Here is a 23,460-nt window from a genome sequence, read left to right as displayed (position 1 = left end):
GTACTGTCACATCGCAAAACCTTGTGAAGTGATGGTGGGCCATCGATAAATTCAGGATTGGATACACTTAGTGACAAGAAAAAGACTGAGAAAACAGCCAACCACTATCTATGGAAAAATGCCACTGGGAATTTGATCTTTCCTCCAGATTCTTCCCATCCCCAAGCACAGAGTTTTTGACCAGGTCCTTTCAAGTGTTTGTACTCTTCCTGCGGACTGTAGGTCAGACTTGTAGGGAAGCAGGCACTAAAGTGAAACAGCTAATCCTGCCTGTACAGGTCTGGGAATAAAAGGCTGTTTTGCCCTGTACTAGCACAGAAACTCTTGCTTTGGCAACTTTCAAATGATTTTAAGAAGGAAGATGTAGAAGAACTCTTCAGAAGGCCAAAGACATGAGCAGTTTCAAACAACTCGAGTCTGAAGACATATTCAAAGTTGCTTTTTATAGCATCTGTGTTTCTTGCACTACCTCAAAATACTCTTAAATGACATGATGATAAAATTGTTCTGCAAGCTCAGACTGACAGTGTAATTTGAAACTAAACAAGAACCCCGTCACTGATCTTAATTCAAGAAATCCATGTTTATACACATCCATATTAAGCAATAATTCTAAAAACATTGATTCTAAAAAATTGATTTCCAAAGCAGCTGTTGCAAAGAAACAGAATGCAATATCTATCCGTAAGTAATCAATTCCTGTTTTTTCTCTATCTTGTACACCAAATAAACCATGCATTTATGTAAGGCTAAGTGTCAGATTTGTTATGTGCAGTGGCTACAGTTCCATTATGATTTCTCTGGTGGCAAAGATACTAAGGAGGTATCTGTCCCAGGTGTGAAATATACTGGGTGAATATGAAGTGCTATTTATTAAATCCACGTAATTTCCTTGATCCAGTCTAGTGAATGCCTCAACAACATTTGAATTGGCATAAACAACAAGGTTCTGACCTTCAGTAAGGTAGGCAAACCATTTAGCAATTTTTATTAAGACCAACCAACCAACCAAATCTGCAGTCACATTCTCTGACCACAAATAAAGGAAAACAAGTTACTTGCTAATAAGGCACCTCAAACACAATGTGTCAAACTACTAAGAATGCAGGCCCTGCTGTACCATTAAAGTATCTGAGAAGAATAAATATTAAGATAGAATTATTTCTATCCGATCCTACCAAATAGAATTCTGCTAAAAACCCAACCCAAAACCCCTCACTAACCTATCACATGAGAGCTTTCAGTTTTGCTTTTATACATGCAAAGTAAAATTCCAGCCAACACCCTCAGGAACTGAAAACAGTCCTTAAGATTTCATAGGTAAATAAAGCACAAAAAAATATTCCGAAGGGTTCACCAACACAGCATACAATACCATTTGTCCAGGATTTCATCTCTGTAGCTTCACTGAAGAGATTTACTTTTCGGTCATTCAGTGACAATCCTGATAACAATTCGCAGTTCCCTTTGTATTTACAGTCACTGTTGAGTATTAAAAACCAAAAATTTGTTACAATTAATTTGTTTAACCAAATTAAACAGGTGTTTCTTTCATGTACTGCATGCCTAAAAAGAGGGATTAAGCATATAAAAGATGAGAATTTCTTCAATAATTTACTCAACACTTCAAAACCTGCGGTAAATTAAATAGCTAGCAGTCCCAACAATTTTACTTTCATTACTCTCATTTGCCTGGTCCAATCTGATTATGATTTTAGCTGAGATTATTCTGCCCTAAGGCGTAACTATATGAAATTCAATAAATAAGTAGAAAAGGCACCTGTGAACCACTCCTCCCCCCTCCCCATGCTGACAAGAAGACTGAGATGATTTGTCACCACTGAAGAAGTATCTAATTTACAGTAGTCTGTTATGTAGTATCTGCCAAAGGAGGAAGCCCCAAGGCTTTTCCAATTACATTTGAAGAGTCAACTGTTTTCTTTCCTAAAAACTGACTACGGGACAGAAGATTTAGGTGATTTCAAAGGGAACTCCAATTAAAGACTGTTCTGCTTTTATTCCCAAATATGTACATTCCGGAGAATTAAACTACTAAAATGTGACGTTTTCAAAAAGAAGCTAAAAATATTGCTAGCAAAATACTTAGTAATCTCTTTCATATTTTTAAACAAAGCCACAGGTAAAAAAATCATCCCCTTTCATGAGATCTCCCTCCCCTTCCCCCTTTCAATTAAGAATCCTGGTTCAGTACAAAGGACATTTCAACCTGCTTACTCCTCTGCAGACAGAAACTGAGTTGCTATCTCCTATGAGGGATTCAAGATACCTAATACTTCTCATAGCCAGGATAATTCAAATAGTTCCTAAACTTCAGGATGTTTTCAATGCAATTTGAAATAAAAATGCTACAGTAGAGAGGAAGAAATTCCATCTAACAAACCCAAATTTTTCAAGATCTTTATTCTCATCAGTGCATTGGGTTGGTTTCCAGAGGGAACAAAAAATCTGCAGTTTCAGTTACTCAGAAATTTCAAGTTACCACGTAAAATTTTCTTAGGCTTCCTCAGGATGCCAGGCTCAGATCTGACACAACAGGATTTTCATAGCAGTTTACCTTCAGAGCTCTTTAATCTAGACATGAAACTACACACAATTTTGCCAGGAACTGTAACCTATATAGCCCTACAAGCATTTTTTTTAGTAACAGCATCACTAGAAGTGGAGTTTGCTAAATAAGAACAGCAACTATGTTTTCTTCTAGATAAAACTTTGCAATGTAACATTTTTCAGTAAAACTAGAGAAAATAGTTCAACTCCAAATGAAGGCTTCTTCTCTAACCACACAGAGTACTGCTTTGCACAAACATATTTTATTCAGCACAATCTACTTATTCTACAGTATAAAGAACTATTTATGCTACTAAGGTAAATTTAAATGGGTATTTTATAGCAGGAGGAGCTTGGAGCTCTCTAGTGGATTAACAAAAAGATGCAGTATTCTCCACCAACAGACTTTTGGCACACTCAAGTCTGTTGCAGAATGTGAGTGGTGTTGGAAAAAAAGCAGTACTCTCTTCTATGTCAGCTAAGGTTTATTGGTTATTTTGAAGATTACTGTGTCCTAGTTCCAGTCAGGACAGGGTTAATTTTTGCAGTAGCTAATTGCTGATTACTGCTCCTAAACCACAACACTCTAAAATATGTTATTTCTCTTCTAATTACTTAAGATTCCATCTTAAGTACACCTTCCCCACAAAAACTAATTTTCTGCCACTTCTGGACTGCTGATGAATGAAAATTTCTCAGTCTGACACTAATTCAGGATCGGACAATCACACACCATATGAAGTCCAACAAGGGAAAGTGATGGATTCTGCACCTGGAATGGGGCAACCGTGGATGTACAGACAGACTAGGGAACAAGAAGCTGGAGAGCAGCACTGCAGAAAGGGACCTGGGGGTCCTGGTCATTGACAAGTTGAACATGAGCCAGCAGTGCCCTGGCAGCCAGGAGGGCCAACCCTGTCCTGGGGGCATCAGGCACAGCTTCACCAGCCAGGCAAGGGAGGGGATTGTCCCACTCTGCTCTGCACTGGGGCGGCCTCACCTCGAGTGCTGGGGGCAGTTTTGGGTGACACAATGTAAAAAAGTTATTAAACTGTTAGTGTGTCCAGAGGAGGGCAACGAAAATGGTTAAGGGCCTTGAGGGGAAACCATATGAGGAGTGGCTGGGGTCACTTGGTCTGTTCAGCCTGGAGAAGGGGAGACTGAGGGGAGACCTCACTGCAGTTAAAACTTCCTTGTCAGTGGAAGAGGAAGGGCAGGCACTGATCTCTTCTCTCTGAGAAGAGATCTCTCTGTGACCAGTGACAGGACCCAAGAGAATGGCCTGAAGTTGTGTGCAGGGAGGTTTAGGTTGGATATTAGAAAAAGGTTCTTCACCCAGAGGGTGGTTGGGCACTGGAACAGGTTCCCCAGGAAAGTGGTCACAGCACCAAGCCTGAGAGAATTCAAGAAGCATTTGGACAGTACTCTTGGGCACAGATTGATGTGCTGGGCCAGGAGTAGGACTTGATGATCCTTACGGATCCCTTCCAACTCAGCTTATTCAGTGATTCTGTGATTCTGTGAATCAGACTAATAAACAATGTGTACAATAAACACTGCAAACACAGCTTGAAGCTAGAAGAACAGTAAAGCATGTCCTTAACTCCATGTGACATGTTTTTAAGCACCTTTTTTCTACTGCTGTACAAATATTTGTCAGCCTGAATCTGAATGAGATCTTTTAATTCTTTCATAAGCAGAAAAGAAAAATGAAAGCTTCATGATTTATTTATTACTATTTTTTGGTTTTGTTAAGTTCTGGTAAGCGCTATTGTGTCAAGAAATGCATTTTATGCTACATTAACACTGAGATGCAAAAGTGAGACACTGTCATGAAGTGAATACATTTTGTTACCAGTCATAAAAAAAAAATAAGCCCTATTGTCCTGTCAGGCTATGACTATACTTGTTCTGTACTTTGTAGAGTGAAATGATATTATTTCACATATTTATTTTCTTCGTCACATAGTTACAGTAACATAGAAAATTGAATTAAATACTGATGATGTTTAGGTAACAACATCACGTTTCATTTGTATAATAATTGGGGAACACCACAGGTTACATGAAGGACACGCTATATGTACCTTTTTTCAGCTTCACTCTTATTTTCTTCTTCAACATCAGGCACTCCATCTGCAAGCTTGAACTGTGAAGATATTGAAAAGTTATTTTCAGGTACAGCAAAGCACTACTAAGCCTGTTATGCTTTACTCTCCAGACTTAAAACTGTTAGTGATCACTGCAAGGTGTGGTAAGACAGTCTTAACTGTAGGAACCATAATTTGGTGTGTAGGGTTACTCTTAAAACATCTTTGTTAACGGACGTACTGCCCTTATACTCTGTGTTCTTGAAAACAGTGATTGTTAATTGGAAAAAAAGGTGATGTGACTGCCTTCACTCCTCTTTGCTCCCGTGATAATTTCAGCAATTTTTAGGCCCACTGCCCAATTTTAACTGTGCCTGGCAGATGTGTGGAAAACCACAAGTCATTTCATCAAGTTTAATGAAATTTAAAACTGAACCGAGAAGGAATCTAAGCCTTTTGCTCAGCTGTACACCATCATGGATAGTTAAAAAATCCCCAACAATATGGAGAAAAAAGACAGCATGAAACATATTTGGAGGAGAGAATGTGAAAAGACTAATACAGAATGCAGTCATAAAATCCTGGCTTTGTTTCATCCATTATTCAGGAAGTAACTTAGGACTTAATATTCTATCACAAATTTATGATAGCCGAAGAATGAGAGATGCATATACTCTCATCAGATTTCCAAACTTTATTTTACCAGGTCCCGAATATTTTTAGCCTTTTCTCCATGGTCAGTTTTTGCCCTTCTCAAAGGATTATTACCTGGAAAAACCATTAAAAAAGCAAAATCTGAAAATCTCCCCAAATGGCAGAGTACCTGCAATAAGTGTTCTGCCATTGCACTCCCCCTGCAGGTGTGCAGGTATTTTCTACCCACATACAGAACAGGTTTAGGTAGGGCTTAGGTAGGGTATGCATTTTGTGGTTTAAGTTTGGGTTGAGTGAGATCATTTGTACATATTTTCTGCTGTCCAACACAGCACAGAAAAGCAAGCACTAGCACACTGATTTTACAAAGCAACAAGACTATGAAACAACCCAACTGGGACTGACTGACCTGGCAATATTGCAACAAGCACCCCACCATCAGCAAACTGTACTATTTGACAGACCCTTTTTGTCTCTCTAAAAGGTCAGGAAACAAAGCACTACTAACTTTGTGAATCGCATGTTAGCAGCCCCAATTCCATTTGCTAAAGGAAATGTTTCTCTTCTTTTAAATGATTTTGAAAGAGAAACTGATTCTCTGCTGTTCGATTAACTTCTCAATCACTTACCAATTTTTAACCATGTGAATTTTACATTTTAACTTATCCAGTTAAAACCACTAGCCACTCTTGAAGTAGGAAAACAGTAAATGCTATCAGCAACTATGTATGAGTGGCAGAGAGACGTAAATTCCAATTCCTTATCAAAAAAGCAAATAGTGTAAAACTTCAGCAAATCTTAAAAGAGCTACACTTATTATCTAGAGGAGGGAGGACAGAGAAAGTAGAAAGGTCAGATAAAGTTAGTGAGCATGAAAATGGTTCCCTCTGAACAGCTAGAAGTCCGTATGTTAACGTAAAGGCCCTTTTGCACAAGTAATGAAGCACAGAATGATTCTTCTTGGATGCATGATGGCTGTGCAGCTCCCCAGCTTGCCAACACTGCCCCATCCTGTTACTGTGTGGTGAGAGGCATTTAACAGCAACATTTAAAACTAGGTATGTTATGTAAAGATGTTACATATGCAAAGCAGTACTCATAGGTGTTCATTGGAACAGTAGTTTTCATACCATTAGGAATACAGCATTACTGCAACAACTGACATAACAATATCCTGTTTCATTTCAAATGCGAAGCTTAATTATTGGTGACAATAAAAAAAAAATCAAGTTCTGTTAAGCAAAGATTATATTGTCAATACATATTAATCTATGAAATGCTAATATTCTTTTTATTACAGAAAATTTAAAATTTTGTTGACAAAACAGCATTAGTAATTGAAATTATCCAATTATGTGGATTGTAATTTCCTAAACTGTTTAAGGAGAGAAAGTGTAACTTCTCAGTACCTTTTCATCCACATCAAAACTCTTCAAAAGTTCATCTAGTTTGCTCTGTTGCCTGTCTTTAAGAAGGTCCTCACTAACATCTCCCAAAGGACTGCTTCCTCTGGAGGAGTTGTGGGTTTTCACATCTGCAGCTGAAAATGTATAAACACCTTGCTTTATATGTTTCATATGCTACAAGACAACAAAGCTTTTATTTCCTAAATATTACAAAGGCTTAGAACTTAATGACATTTAACAACTCCTAGGACTTCCTAAATGTGAAATTTATATGGAAAAGTATTTCACGCTTAAGGCCAGGACCATTTCAAACAAATATTAGGCTGAATCTGTAATTAAAATTCTATCCAAGCTGTATGTTCTTTAATGGTCCCTGTAGAACAGTACAACACGTTTATTTATAGAATATTGAATTCAGTATTTTAGAAACAAATTCAGTTAAGCTTTTTTTATTAAAACACAGTTGAAGATATGTGTGATAATTTGCTAAGCAAAAAGACTTTAGTCTTTGTTAGAAAAAGGCGTAAGTTAATCATACTGACAGGATGCAACCCTGAACTAAATATAGATAGCTCTGAGAAACTCCAAATTCCTGTATTATAGTAAGCTCAGTAAGAATTCAGTGTCAGGAAATTTCAGCACCTTTTGCAGGTGCCATAGGAAATGAAGAATACACCTGGCTGTAACTTCCTGAAATGGCTGTTTATGTACAACAGAAGAGTTCTGCATAGAAAAGAAAATCACTACTGGATTACATGAATGAATTTCAACTGCACTGTGTTGTCCAGACACAGGAAGAAAGAATCAGATTAGTATGGGAAAGGCTTTTCTCTTACAGTCAGTGGTCTCTCTGTGTGATCACCAAGTACAAGACATATCTGGTTGAAGACAACATACACAAGATTTCCACTTGAAAGGTGAAGAGGACTGATGTCATCCAGAATACTTTTACTGTAGTACTTTTCCCCCTTCTTAAATGGTGAAGCCACTAAGACAAGCAGCCATGACCTCACTACGTAACACACGACACCAAAGCAGTAACACATATTTCTAAATGAACACATAAATAGTCAGTAATTAGCAAAACCAGGCACCTTTCTTTTGTTCTGTGCAGGTCTTTTTTAAAAGTCATGTCTTAAACGTAAGTTACTGTGTGCATATTCATCTAAGATTATGATGTGATCTTGTTTCTCAGATCTGGAAGAAGGACTTAATTTTCTTTATTTTAAGCACCACATGAAGAACCAAAGACTTTTAGCCTCAAACTTCACTAGAACATGAAGTAAAACAGCAAAGAAAATGCAGAAGTTAATGAATAGTACAGAATTTGCTGCCAGGTTTGGCCTCAATCACCTTAGCATTGCAGATTCCATGGCAAAGGCCCCTCTGTCTCTTTACGTGACCAGAGGCCTAACTGTGCACTTCCTCTCTACTTCTCCTCAGGGAACTTGTGTTTATTTCTTGGTATCTGAGCTCTTAAAACCTCATTACCTTTTATTCTGCCTTCTAATCCCTGAAGCCTGAAATCTTCTCTTCCCCTAACAGTCACTGGGCACTTCCTTCCAGGAGGCACTATCTGCCCAAACCACTCTTTCTACATGAACATAACACATTAATGTGGAAAACCAGCACAAGAGGGACTGTCACAGACACCTTTCAAGCCTGAAGCAAAATCAACACATAATGTCAGATTAATAACAAGCTGACAAACTGATACCAGAAACACCATGAACCTCCAAAACCAGTCTCAGCACTCCATGTGTTGTCCACTAGGTCAGTAACAGGCCTCTATTCAAAGTCAAAATCCTTTTCCTCCAATCTATGTAATAGAAACTTCCACACCAGGTATACCTTGCACAGTAGGTCTGGTATGCAAGCTGTAGAAAACAAAACAAATCATATTCATGTGCTGCCTAGCTGGACTGTTCTGCTTTAAATAGGAAGAAAAACCCCACTAAGTCAGAAGTAGCCATATCTTACTAAAAAAGGGCATCCTTTAGAAACAAAACTGTGTCTCAATGGAATGGGCATAGCATCCACAAAAAACCCCAAGAAGACAACCTGGAAATATACCTGATTACAGAATTCTGTGTGCCGATGAACACAAGAGAACAACCATCTCTAACTGTGAGCTAAACTCCAAAGCACGACTCAGCACCTTACTACAATCTCAACAACTAACAGAATTCTTTGCCTAAACTATCGGAGAAATGTAAAAAAACCCACAACCAAAACCAAACTAAACACCCCACCCCAACCCACCAGTATTACCAACAGACAAGTACTACAGAGAAGATGTTCCCTGTATGACTCAGACTTGTGCCATTTTGAAAGATGTTGATTTATATGCATGAGGAAACAAACTGCTGTTACAAGAAAAAGATAATACAAAACCAGATAAGTTCTTCTTTTTTTTTTTTTTTTTTTTTTTGTGGAAAGCAGAAAGTTTTGGCGTTGCTACAAAACATCTTTTTGGTTTCCTTCTTCTTTTAATTACATACCAAAAATTTCCAGAGACCCTTACCTTTTAACACCAAATAATGGGAATTTTCAGTATCACTTGACACTCCAGATTCTTGCATGCATCTGTTTTGAACAGAAAGTGTATTTAAGATTTCCATCTTGCACAAAAGCAAAAATAATCTACTAGTTACATAAAATCAAAAGTTCTCAGTGATACTTTTAGTCATGAACAGTGTCCTTACATCCAACACACTGTTTTAAGACTCTTTTTAACTTTCTCTTTTGGCTTTCTTATGTTCATACCTTCAGGTATATGCCTAAACATTTTAAGTAAAACCAAGACATTTCAAAACCCAAAATTTTCAGTAAAAGCTCATTATCTCATTTAATTTTTGCTTAAAATACCGAGAAGGGAAATTTTCTCTGCATAGCAAATCAAGGAAACACTGTGCTAATGAGCCAATTCATCAGTTTCTAAAAAATGTGATTTATAGTAATTTTATATTCAAGATAATTTGCATAACAATGAATCTCAAAGAAAGTAACAAAAACAACTGTTCATAGAAAGATATCTATTTCAAAGATAAGTTGGGAAAAAAATAAATATTTCTCCTTAGAATCAGGAGGTACAAATACATATTTAAATGTTACATACAGAATATATAAAACATCATCATCACAGATTTTAGAAGCTTGTACCTGGTGAATAACACCAAGTGCAATGACAGCAAGCTGTCTAGTCAAGGCAACAGAAAATGACAAACAGAAGCATATATGAGAAATGAGTTCTACTGCCCCATTCAGGCTTCAGGCCACAATGTTTTCCTGATGCCTGGAAGTGACCAGCACTGTTCTCTATGTAAAATGCAAGCACCAGAGAAATAACCTGTTGAAGTTCCAACTGTATTTGGTAAAAGTCAACAACAACAAAAAAAATTAGCATGAACTGGCCATGATCTGGTATTATCTGGTGATACCACGAATTACCTGATAAAACTGTGGTAAGGTCTATTGCCTTATTTCAATATTCTCGTATTCCGGTTCATTAATATGTTCCTGACTGCTACCAGCTATGGTTAACCACCATCTAATGATCTTTGCATCAAATTATAGCAAGTAAAAAGCAAAGTAAGAAATTTTGCCTGTTTCTTTAGCAAATCAAGAGGAAATTCTAAGAAAGAATCACCACGCATTTTTATTTGCCTTGGCTAATGGCAAAACAATTCATCAGAAAGAAAGTTTTAGTGTGACTTGCAAACAAGTTCATTGTTCATCTAGTTAATAATCTGTAATGTTACTCTAAATGTAATTAATAACTAAGGGAGTATTTGTCCTCCCCTATAAAGTACTTACAAGATCCAACAAAATTTTCAGTTAATATTTAGATAAACAGCAAACTTTATTACCATAACCAATACACGAGGGCTCAGAAGTTCTGGTTTCCCATTCTGTGCAAGAGTTGTCTGAACAGTCAGTTGGAAACCACTGCCATTATTACCCTGGGTAATATACAGTAAATACTCATTTTGTTATACAGTGTGTATGAGGTATTGATGCCTTTCTTGATTTCTCTTAAAATCAAGAATCAAACATGGTTAGAAGGGAAAAAGGGATTTTACCTCGGTATTTATTGTAAGGATCCTTAGGTGCACCAGGTCCAGGTGGAATCCACCGAAATGCACCCCGCAATGCACAAACACGATAGATTGGGTATAACCTTATAGGTCTTACTAATTAGCATATCTACCAGAGGTTCCCGGGTGAGAGGCTCGAGTGAGCCCCCCTCCCCAAGGAACCTTCCCCTGGATGGTTCTATCTTAGTTCACAAAATGTGTTCTGGAAAGGACCTTGGTGTCTGGGGCTTTCTGATCCGTAACTACGAGCCTTCTAAGATGTTTCGTCTCCTAGCTTAACAAAGTAAGTCTAAGAATGTAGGCTAAAAATCACTAAGAATACAAAAAGCTATAAAAGGGGTATAAAAGAAAATGCAAAAAATCATCATGGCATCAGTATCATACACACTGTGCCCAAAATGAATACTCCTTCTAATGAATTTACTATGATACAGCCTAGCAGCTTCTCAAGAAGTTGGATGCTCCTACTACGGACTTGCCCTGTTCCCTAGAGGCTTGTTTTAGCAGAAATTGTATTCTATTATCATCTGAAAATTTTATAGTCTCATGTTCAAAAAAGTGTTCAACACCTCAAAGAAGATTTTCTTCCTCTTTTGCACATGAGTTTAATGAAAAGGAAAGGATAAGGAGAGCAGCGAGTAAAAAAAGAGAAGAATGCAGTTGTAAGGTGACACAATCCTGAAAATAATTGAAGTGTTACTTAAAATACAGGTAACATAAAGCCACCTAGAAAGACCACACACAGAAAATTAGAACACCCATCCCAATAAAAAAACTAATCTTCAGAGAAAAATCTTGCATTATTTCTATTTAAACCTTATGTTTTTCTTGGTAAAATTAAAAACTCAATCTTAAAACTTTTTTCACTGAACACAAGTATCAAAGCTTAAGAGAGAAAACAGACTGGACAGTAGATCCAGTAGTTCATCCATTCCCTGAAGAACTACTACGTCATTTACAAAAGATAGTTTCTACTTTAAACTTCTTTTCCTCCTCCTGTGACTTTTATTATTATCTCAAAACCCAGTAAAACATTAACACCTAGTGATTTACACCAGGAACTTGCTGAATGAAGATGCAGGATTATAAACCTTTACACCACCTGAGCCAAATTACACATTTGAAAAATATTCATATGGCTCAGGATAGGAGAAAAGGAGGGAAGGACAATGGCAGAATGGAATACTACTGTAGAGAGAACCATTTACTCTTACAGATCCAAGAGAAGAATAAGATACACCTAAAAAGTAAAAACATTTCTAAGTATTATACCACTTTAAAACTAAGAAAACTGCCTTCAAAGGGGTATCTGCTATCTCCAGTCAACCAGATTGAGTATTACTTTTAATTACCTTTGTTTCTATTTTCATAATTCACTTCGTTTAAACAAGTCCTTTAGGACTACCTTGTCCTACAACTCAGAGTTTATCCCAGCTCTTACGAAGAACAAATTAATTTATCTGCATTCAGAATACTGTCATAGCTCAATCAAACTTAGCCACTTAATACCAAATAAAAAATTAATTTCAACAGAAATTAGTGAAATTCTCTAAGGAAGCCTGACCACTACAACCAAAGTATACAGATATGAGATAAAAGTACTTAGGAATATTGTGATTAAAAAAATGAATGATATGCATACCTAAAACTATTCTCTACTGAATAGGTCTTTTCTGAGGTAACGGGAGACTCAGGCTTAATATACTGCCTTGTGTCTTTAATGCAGTTTGCAGAGGATGCTTTCACTGGACAATTTTCACAGTATGCAGGTGCAAACTCCTCTTCATTACTGGTTCCAAAAAGGTCAGGGTCATTCTGAATCACATCAATGACAAGAACGTCTTGGTTGTAAGCTTCAAGGATATCTGGTAAATTTTCACTTCTGTGTTGTGAAAAATTCCCTCTTGATTTTCTATCATCATTTATTTCTAATCCAACAAGATGGTCGACTGCATTCCAAGAATGACCAGGAAAACTAGATTTCAGCACACATTCAGTACCACAGAAATCTGGCACAGATGACTCCAGCTGTCCATCACGAAGAGGATGCGGATATGCTGAAAAACTTTCAGGGAGCACAGACATCTCATTAGAGAATTTTACAGAGCCATCACGCTGGAAGTCCTTACTGTCAATGTCATCTGTTTTTTTCTCTATGGAAGGTGGAGATGTTGCATCACTCATGACAGGAAGAGGACACTGCTCAGAACTCACCAAGAAAGTATCTTCACCTGTCTTCTGCCTTCCTGGAGCACTAGTGCTTTCAAGAAGCTCTAGTGGACTGCAAGTTTTTCTTTCAAATGAATGGACAGATTCCAATTTCTTGGATTCAAGTTTGTTTCTGCATAAAGGAATTTTGAATTTTGTAAGGTTTCCAGAGGTTAATGGTTTAATTAGGTTTAAATGAGCAAATGTCTGGTTCACTACTGATACTTCAGGGCTGGAGTTTATTCTGCTTGTGTTATCTGTAGAAGTACCATTCTGGACTGTTGCAGGCAGGTTTCTATTTGTCACATCTCCTTCATTTTTATCCTTTTGTTTTGTTGTGCGATTCCGGACTGTCACAGACAGGTTTCTATTTGTCACATCTCCTTCATCTTTATCCTTTTGTTTTGTTGTGCCATTCTGGACTGTCACAGACGGGTTTCTTTCTGTTACATCTCCTTCATTTTCATCTTTTTGTTCTGTTGTGCCATTCTGGACTGTCTCAGACAGGTTTCTTTCTGTTACATCTCCTTCATTTTCATCTTTTTGTTCTGTTGTGCCATTCTGGACTGTCACAGACAGGTTTCTTTCTGTTACATCTTCATTTTCATCTTTTTGTTTTGCTGTAAAATTCAAGGTTGCTTTAACTTCTTGCACATCATCATGGTTAAGAGCCACAGCACTTCTATCTGTCACAGCACTTTTATCTGTATTAACTGGTGATTCCCCATTTTCATTGCTCATTGTCAAAGTCTCATAAATATCCACAGAAGAGGATTCTGGTGTTTCAAGTGAAGTCTGACAGTCAATATTTGGATCAATCTTTTTATGCATAATTTCCTTTGTAATGTCTGCCAATGATGTATACAAATCCAACTGTCTCAAATTCCCAGTCACTTCACTATGTCCTACAGCCTTAACACTGCTTTTATCAGAGGAATCCTCCAAAGCAGCCTTTAAAAGTCTTTTTCCTTCTGAGATGGACCCACGATTTTTAAGAAACCATTCAGAAGTCCTGGCACAAGATTCAACAGGCCAAACTTTTTTACCAGTCATGGGAACTGTTCTTTGACAGGTAAACTGCAGCAATTTCTTATTAACTTTGTTCAAATTTCCTCCTGTCTTGCTTTTGTGACAATCAGAAACATCATGGATGTGAGCTAACACTCTCAGGCTATCTGAAGCAGCTGCACAATGTGCCACACGGGTTGAATTTTCTCCTTTTGCTATTACAGAGAGCTCAGATGTCTTCTTAAAGCCAGTTTCAAATGCAAGTAATTTGGTACTATTATTTCTCCAGGCTGATACAGTTTGTACTTCATGAGTATTTTTTTCTGTATGAAAATCTGATGTATGATCACATGAAGCTGACAGAGTATGATTTAGTCCTGAAACTGCAAACGAGCTTGACATGGCAACTGCTGCTTCTGTTTGTAACTCACACTTTTTCCATTTACTAGCCATGTCTGCAGATTCCTCTGTGATTTTCATATTTTTTCTAGGCTTTCTACCAGTATTCCAGTTTTTCCCCCTTAAACACTTATTGCTTTCACTCAGGCAGCTTGAAAAACAGCCTTCTTCATTTTCATTCTTTTCTTTATTAGATGATAAACCACCTTTTATGAGTGATCTCTCATTCTGCATTCTACTAGTGCTGCAAATTCTATCATTCAGATCTCCAGTACGATGGGCTACATGGAAGAATCCATTTAATTTATAACTGTTGGTAGTTCCACTAGCTGAAGGCTTCACTAATGTATTGATGTAACTACAATCCTCTAACATCACAAATGGATTCTTTCCTGTTGCACAGAGCAAGCCACTACAGCGCTTTAGGGCACTACTGCAATGTTCAGCATCACATTTTGCAGATGTATTCATCACTTTTTCAGCTGCGGTCACACTTAAATTTTGCAAGTGCTTGATTCGACCAGATCTGTTCTGCCTTTTTTTATACTGCACACCAGGCTCTTTTGTTACAGCATGGCATAGAAAGCTCTTGCTTTCAGTCCCACCTGAAGTAGAAACTGCAGAAGATCTAGAATAGTGAGATTCCTTTTCCTGAGAATCTTCTGCCCTGTTTTGCTTTGTCTTAACTTTCTTCACAGACTCTAAAGTACCAGAGTCCTGCTCAATTGCTTTCAATTGTTCCTCTGCTGATTAAAAAACCAAAGAAGTGTCATTAAAGAAAACTTTAAGGGAAAAAGACTACCCTATTGAACTCTTTTATAGAGAGAACCAAAACCCCCAAACATTCAAGGCTGCTAAAGAACATGACACTGTATAAGGCTAAAATATTTCTGTAAAATTCTATGATGTTTTTTTTAAATGAACACTATTGTGAGACTTACAGTAACAAAGGATGTAGTATCTTCAGAAACAAATGCAAAAAGGAACAGACCCTTACAGTGTCATAAGGACATTGGAAGTTGTGTATCTGTTGTGTATTCCACATAGGTGGAAATAAATTAGAGCAAATCTAGCAAAAAAAGGCAGATGCCGTTTGCACGCTCAGCCTTAAAATCTTTTGTTTACACAGCAGATTCTAGTAGGAACACTTATTCATAGGAGTATCTTCCAGAGACATAGTCCAATCAAATGCATCAGACTGATCAAGAAGATCCAGGAAAACTGAAGGACTTGCATTTTTAGAGACTAATACTTTTTATTTGAAAGCAAATACAGATTATGTAAAAAACTGTATATCTGAAAATTTAGACTAGAGAATGAACTCAAGAAGATGCTAGTATAATGTCATTTTTTTAAGACATTCCTTTTCAAGGTAAGACAATTTTAATACCTCAGTTTTTCAGAATATGGCTTTTAGATAAAATATTAATAATCTATAGTAAATATTTGTCATTTGAATGTATCCACTTTGAAAGTAAAAATCATCCTGGAAAAAAAAGAGACCTTTAGAACTCCTCTTTCAGAATTGTTCCAGTTTGACTCAACATTCTCTTAAAACATCAAAACACAATCATTGCTTCTACATCTTTTGGGATTTTGCAGAAAATAGCAGCAAAAAAGTTCTGAGAGCAAACCCCAGCATCCTATAAAGGCAGACATTGAAACAAGACAGCATGATACATATTCAAAAATAAACAGGTAATAGATGAATGAGGAATTGACTGTCTTTTATTCTGGCATTGCTGAAACTACTGCCTCCTTTCTTGCTTGTGCCTCACCACCTCTGCAGAAATGAGGAATGCTTTTAGGGGAAACAAACTCCCAACACTTCTTACCAAAGGCCTGCCTATTGCTGCCCATACCCCTTCCTCCCTCCCTCCCTCCCTCTCTCTACCCCCTCAAAAGGCTAACTGGTCTCCTCTCCTTGGTGTTAAATAGGCTGCTTTCCTCCTCCAAGAAAAGCCTTTCCTTTTTCTGAAAATCTGTCTTCTTCTAAGACTGGTGGTATTCACAGTACTGGGAAGCACACCCTAGCTTTTCTCAAACTAAGCCAGCAGCCAGTTTTTAAAGGGGTCTTACTGCAGGACCAATTTAGGAGCCTAAATTCTGTATCTGTACTTCTACAATGGAGCTCTACCAGTGCTTACCCCTTTCCCCTGGGCTGTCTGGTCCTTTCTGATGGCTTGAGCTCTGCTGCTCTTCTTTCATGCAACGCTTCTGAGTCTTTCTTCTGGTTGTTGGCTGCTCTTGTCCACTCGGACCCTGTAGCCGCTGTGACAGGAGTGCATTTCTGTTCCTCATACTCAGAGCTCGTTTCCTAGACTCTGGAAACAGTGTATGCTGTTCTAGCAAGGCAGAACTACCCCTCTCTCTGGGACCATGTACTTTTGGTTTCACCACCGATCTCCTTTTCCTGCCCAAGCATCTCTTTTCTTTTTCCTGTATCCCTAGCGTTCTTGATCTGACTAATGGACACCCCATCAAGTTTTCTGGTATATCAACCTCTTCCTCAGGTTTTGGTTCAGGCATGATTTCCTGAGCCCCCAAATTCTTCTTAAGATCTGGGATTTGCATGTCCTGTGTCATTCCAGAGTCAGTGCATTTCATTCCAGTACTCCATGTGACCTTTCTGGGTTGCAGATCTTCTGGTTCTGGAAAACAAGAAATTCTGTGTCTCTCCGTGCTCTCAATCTCCCCCTTCAAGGATGGGACTTGTAATTTTATTTCCATACAGGAATATTTGCCTTCTTTTCCTGAGCTCCTTGAACCCTCCTGGAAATCTGAGAGGTTCAGGTCTTCTGAGAAACTTTCATTCCTTTCAATCCCTGCTGAAAACTTATTCTCCAAAGTAGTTCCTGAGAAGAACAGCTGTTGACTTTGACCTGTCCCTCTTCTTACGGTCTCTTCCCAGCACATTGCTGCAGCCGTGGCTGCTGCTTGCCAATCGTCACACTCAGCTGTGTCTGAAACTGGTGAAGCTACACCCTTGCTTCTTCTGGTAGACTTCCTGTGCTGGATTCCCTTGGTTTTTTTACCTGGGAATTTCTGGTTGTTCTCACCTTGCTCCTTCTGCTCGGGCACAAGAGGAGCAAAACGCTTAAAGGAAGCACCGGAAAGCCTGGCAGGTTGCGGAAAGGAAGGGAAGGGCTGCTCAGGCTTTCTCTTTGGTGCCAGGCGAGGGCTCCGCCTCACTACCAGCTTCTCCCCTGCCTCACACCCTGCACCAGAAGAGCTGGGGCTGGTGACCTCCGGATCAACCGGCTTCACCTCGCTGGCTCTCACCACTTTCCCTGACCTCAACCGCGCCATCTCGGTGGTGCAGAGACAGCAGCAGAACCCACAAAACCCACTCGCCAGCGCACCTCTCGCTGCAATCTCGCTAGCCCAGCACCCGCAGTGGCTGCAGGCCCGACCCGGAGGTGGGGACAACCCCTCCCAGGCTGCCGCCTCAGGGGACAACCAGGGGAGCCCAGGCCGCCCAGAGAAAAACCACGGCCACCGACAAGCCCTTTCTGACACACACCCCCCCACCCCCAAACACACACCCGGAGCAACCTCTCACAGAGCAGGGCGGTGAAGGAAGCAGTCTCGCACCTCTTCAGACTCAAGAAGGCCGCTGCCTGCAGCCTCGCACGCCACTTTCCCACCTTTTCTCTCTCTACCCTCGTCTACCGATCCGTCCCTCGACGCCTCGTCCAAGCGCCCCCTGCCCGCCCAAAGCGCCGAGCTGCCGCCGCGCCGGCGGGCAATGGTGGTCGGCGGCGTGAGGCGGCTCCGTGGCGCGGCCAGGAGAGGCGGGGGGCGGCGGGAACACCCGCCTGGCTACGCTCGCCCTCTCGCCGGGCCAGCGGTGCCGCCTGCACGGTTAAACCCCAGCGCTGGGGATAGCGAGAGCGGTTCCTCCGGGCGGTCGTGCCTTGGTGTTTGCAGCGCCCGGGCCGGCGGGCGTGCGCCGATTTACGCTGCGCAGCCGTCGTGCTGCCCCGTGGCGCCCGAGGCGCTATGGGGAGCTGCCGGGCCCGGGCACAGCCATAGCCGCGGGCTCATGGGGCACCCAAGGTAACGGGCTTCGGTGTGGAACTGCCAGAGCCTGTGAGCAAACGCTCAGCTCGCCCCGAACTCGGAGTCGCGTGGGTAAAGACCCAGGCTCGCCTATTTCGTCGGGTGTTCCATCCACCTCAGGGATGCAGTATTCCTTCCTTCGAGCACAGCGCTTCAGAAGCTCGCCGACACTGAGGGGCCATGCGGTTCTTTCACAGAATCACAGAATGGGTCAGGTCAGAAGGGACCACACCCCTGCTCAAGCAGCGTCATCCCAGAGCACATGGCACAGGATTGTGTCCAGACGGTTCTGGAGTGTCTCCAGTGAGGGAGACTCCACACTGTCTCAGGGCAACCTCTTCCAGTGCGTGGTTGTCTGCACAGTAAAGAAGCTTTTCATGTTCAGCTGGAACTTCCTGTGCATCAGTTTCTGGCTGTTGCCTCTTGTCCTGTTGATTGGCACCACCAAGAAGAGCCTGCCTCCATCCTTTTGGCACCCCCCCTTTAGATACTGGCAGACATTGATGAGGTCCCCTCTCAGTCATCTCTTCTCAAGGCTGAACAGGCCCAGCTCCCTCAGCCTTTCCTTGTGTAATACTCCAGTTCTGTGATCAGCTATAAAGCTGTCCACTGGACTTCCTCTAAGAGCTCCATGTCTCTCTCATGCTGAGGACATCAGCTTTGTATTTCAAATAATACGGATTCTCAGGACTTGAGTTAGGGGGAAAAAAAATCATTCAAATAGATTATATAGTCAGAAGACAATGGAAGTTGGTGTTTGGGCTTTGAATGGGGTGATAGTTTCAACACAGGTAAAGCTTCAGGACCATCCCCTGCGTGATAATGTGAACATGTAGAAGTTAGCTTAAAAAATCAATGTTGTACAAAGACTGAATCTAAGTGGCAGGTGCTATGAAAATCCCAAATTATTAAACTTGATAAGGTGGTACTCTAATGCCAACAATGCAATCAGCAAAATTGCACATGGTTAGTAAATGACCGTGTCCTACTAGCAGTCCCTTTCTCTTTGCCTCAGGTGGTCTCTGAGGGATGAAGTACCTCCCTCAAATTCATTTCACCATGGCTTAGTGCTTTCTGGTGTTCACATTTCATACATGCTAGTTTGAGATCTGTGCAAAGAAATAAGGCACTTTACATCACAGCTTGCTAGATGTGCAGTCCTGGGGATGTAAAAGAGTAGTTGGAAAGGTGTATTTTACTAATTGGCATTGGTTCACTATGTAACTTCAGCCCATGTAACTCACTTTATCTCTGTTTCTCCATCCAGAGGTAGAGATAATACATTTCAATCCAAATAAAGACAGAGAACATAGGATTTTTGCTAAAATCTCTCCATAGATAAAGAAAGAACAGGAAGGCTGGGAAATGGTTAAACTTTAATTTGCTTATCGTCTTTTTAGATTGCACATACATGCTTAAATGCAAAAAGTCAGGAAATGGCTAACTAAAGCTAATCAAAGCAGAAAATACAGATTTCTTAGGCAGTTTCTCCTGTGGCTCAGTATTGTGCTTCTGGTCCTTGGGACAGAAAGGACCCAATAAAAGGGAGTTAACTGCACAGTATTTATCATTGTCAGTGTTCTGCAAGGCCAGTATTACATAAAACATTCAGCTCTGGTGAAATTTAACCATTTAACCTTTCCACTTCAAACTTTCTTCAGTGTGTAACAGAGTCTTTTATGATAGAAAGATGAAGAAGATATGCTGAAAAGCAGAAGTAAAGGAAATCTGGAAGAATGGCATATGAATTATCTTACTGCTCACTCTAATTTTTAGGATTTTAGTATTTAGTCAGTTATTTAAAATGATGAGAACTCTCCTCAGACCAGATTTTTATGAAATGAATAAAAAATCTACTTGAAATGAATACTAATTAAAGGCATTCTTCATTAAAGTACTTTGAAAAAGCACTAGAGCTTCAGAAAGGACATTTTGAAGCAGCTGTGGATTATGTTAAAAACCAGATTGCATTCAGTTTACAATACTGCTAAAAAGAGGTGGTATAAACATTGTCTTGCAAAGTGGATCAATTTAACCATCTTTTAAAAATACTTGAAAGATAAGAGAATTTTAATATATAGGCATATTTAAAGAAATTCTGTGTCAAGTGTTTATTAAAACTGTAGGTTATTAAAGTGGAAAAAACTTTCAAAAATCATATAAACAGCTTAAGGATGAAAAATTAGTTATTTTCACATTTCAACAACATTTGAATTAGTAATACTGCTAGGAAATGTTTAAACTTTATTTTTAAATTACATCTTGTTTAGAAATAAAGATAAATGCTTGTTCCTCTTGAGTTTTATAGTTCTCTATTTCAATGCCATATCTAAATTTTAGAACTAATTCAGCTTTTGCTGATCTGTTGCTTTGTTTCAGTGATTTCTTGTTATTCTAGACACTTCAAGACAGTTATAGAAAGATGAGGTACCAGGTGTCTGAAAGTTAAAAGGGAATCGTGGTGCCTAAAATACTTTTTTCCCCCAGAATTACCAGTATACTTAGAGATGTCTGGCAAATTTGAAATGGGAAAAAGGAACTTGTGTGACTGCATTTATGTGAAGTCCATAATTTTTTTTTTCCTCAGAGGAGTGTGTGCACTTAGCTCCCCAACTGATGTAATTTACATTGCTACTGCAGAGAAATTGTGGTTGCAGATCTAACAATGATACATTTGAGCAATCTTCCAAAAGTTTTTGAAAGATTGAAATTTATAAACACATAATCCAGCTACACAGGTGAGCAAATCATATAAATTTTTTATTGGGCTGTATTTTAGACTTTGCTAATGTACTCACCTAGCAACAGGAATTAAACTGTCTTGTTTTAGCTAGGGAACTGGAAAGAATTAACTTGAAAATGAACCTATTTTTTTTGTGAGGCAATGTGAAAAATGTCTCCCTGGACCACTTCTTTTTACACTGCTTTTTACACTCCCTTGGCTGAGGGAGAGATTTGTTATCTCTAGCAAACCATGGTGGAAAGAGTTTGGCTGTGCTGTAATAACTGAGACTGAGCTCTGAAGAATATGTCTAGTCTGTTACATTCTCAAAACACACCAAATTAAGTCCTTAAGTAATACAGCTAAAAAGAAACAGGAAAGTGTTTCATTCCAGTATGTCTAAGAAATGATCCTTTTGTAACCCCAGGGATTTATTAACAGTTCTGAGCTATTGGTTTTGCAAAGTTAGAACCCAGAGATAGTAAATATTTTTGTGATAATTTTAAGTAACTTCTTTATCCCCTGCTTTCTGTTCAAATACATTGGTGCTTTGGAAATACATGTGTTGCTAATCTGTTGAAGTAAGAAGTTGGTCTTTTTCTCAATCCATTCATGTATATCCCTCTAAAATTGCCTTTGCTTTTCACTTCCAGGCTCTTGAGTCAGGAGCCACCTTTGACATGGCATCTAATGAGAATGCTGCTAACTGCCCTTGTATTGGGCTTGAGGTACAATGTTCGTGGTCAGCTCATGTCCTTGGTACTCCTGTGTGTAGGTGTTGACCCAGTTCATACTGACAGCTGTTTCCTTGTCTGCCCTGACACTGTGAACTCTGTGAGACAAGGGCCAGTAGGGTGGTGAGAGCGAAGATACCTCGGTGAAAATACGTGATCTGTTTTGTGAAACTGCTGCGTGATTACACTCATTGTGAGTGATTACATGGCTTTGTGGTGGCAGACTAGGTGAATCCAGTGAGTAGCTGGATACCTCAACCTTTATTTTAATGTCTGTTTTTATTATAGAACTGTACAGGGCAGATTAAAGTAACTTCATTTTCCACCAGTTTAAAACGAGTCATTGGAGGAAAAAGGACAGCTGCTATATTTTGTAATGAACCATCTGGCATTTCTTGGTAGATCCTCTGATTCCTAATTTACTACTGAATTGTGACAGCATGAAAATCAAGATTATTGATTGTATAGAATCAGTGTTTCCCTCTGGCAATTCTGTTTCTGTCAAAGGATAGACATAGGAGGGATAAGGACCTCTCACACTGGGTTTTGCAAGCCTTGATAATTTGCCTTCTTTTTTGGTAATGGTGGTGCTTGACATTTATTCTGGAAGACTGACTTTCCAGATGATCACATCTGATCTGAACCTTACAGAAAGTGGCACTCATCAGTTTTAAGGTTCCACAAGGGAACTCCTGTGTAAGGTTCGTATTCTGTTTTACTCCCTTTCATTCATGGCTCTTTTTAAAATTTCAGCTGCTAGGAGTTTAAGAATAAACTAGCTGTCTAGCTGGAATTAGAATAAAAAATACACAAGCAATAGAGGATTAACTAGTCAAGTAGGGGACTACACATTCTGTCGCACTGACCACTCGCTGCTCTGCTCAGCTATCCCCTGCAGTGTGCGGCAGGAGTGGGGAGCAGCCGGAGGCCCTTGGCTTTAAAGCTGCTCCTCTGCAGTTCAGCTCTGTCCAGGGGGGCTGAAGCTCCAGGCACAGTGGCTGTCAGCAGCCCAGAAGAGGGAGAGGATAAAAAGTAGCGAGGAAGCTTGCCACAGGAGGTAATCCAGGTTTATTGAAGGGTCTCCTCAGAGAACAAGCCAGACCAAATCCGGGAAACATTTTATAAAGGGAGGCGTTACAATGGGGACGGCTTAACTGGAGACCAATTAGGGATCTCTTAGGGGAGGGATATGGACAGGGATAGACACTCATAGGGGCCAATAGTCTCGAGGAGTGGAGGGAAAGGGGTCACATGCCCCAATGAGGCGTCGAGGTTTAGCGGATTTCCAAGAGGGGAGGTATCTGAAGGGGCAGGATCTCGGGGGATTGACGGGGACCATATAGGGGTAATTAGGGAGGGCTTTGGTGACAGGCACAGAACGTTCGGGAGTAATGGGCGGGGTTTGGGTGATTGATGGGGAACCGACTAGAACACGGGGAGGAGAACAACCACATAGGGAACACCGGGGGAGCGGCTTGGGTCTAGGGCAAACCAACTGGGAATAGGAATGGG

The 23,460-nt window shown here is 39.8% G+C and overlaps 1 protein-coding gene across 4 annotated transcripts in view; it reads right to left on the bottom strand.

The window, feature by feature from the left end:
- The window catches only part of TOPAZ1 (testis and ovary specific TOPAZ 1), a 42,947-nt gene extending 24,202 nt beyond the window's left edge, over positions 1-18,745 (bottom strand). For 2 of the 4 annotated variants that reach the window (XM_042043200.1, XM_042043202.1), the window contains exons 1-6: positions 16,578-18,745; positions 12,458-15,176; positions 9,243-9,304; positions 6,722-6,852; positions 4,656-4,717; positions 1,376-1,482 (exon numbers count right to left, since the gene is read on the bottom strand). In XM_042043200.1, coding sequence (XP_041899134.1) covers positions 1,376-1,482; positions 4,656-4,717; positions 6,722-6,852; positions 9,243-9,304; positions 12,458-15,176; positions 16,578-17,739 — 4,243 coding nt within the window. In that variant the 5' untranslated portion in view covers positions 17,740-18,745. The remainder of the gene's footprint in view (positions 1-1,375; positions 1,483-4,655; positions 4,718-6,721; positions 6,853-9,242; positions 9,305-12,457; positions 15,177-16,577) is intronic. The other 2 variants (XM_042043203.1, XM_042043201.1) reach the window with 2 other exon arrangements.
- Between the last annotated feature and the right edge of the window lie 4,715 nt (positions 18,746-23,460).

This window comes from Corvus kubaryi, unplaced genomic scaffold (assembly GCF_017639235.1).
Source record: "Corvus kubaryi isolate FWS band 111438036 unplaced genomic scaffold, C.kubaryi_AGA036_p1.0 37398, whole genome shotgun sequence".
NCBI classification, from domain to species: domain Eukaryota; kingdom Metazoa; phylum Chordata; class Aves; order Passeriformes; family Corvidae; genus Corvus; species Corvus kubaryi.
Note: the sequence above shows the minus strand (reverse complement) of the source record. Positions and strands in the feature narration are given on the sequence as shown.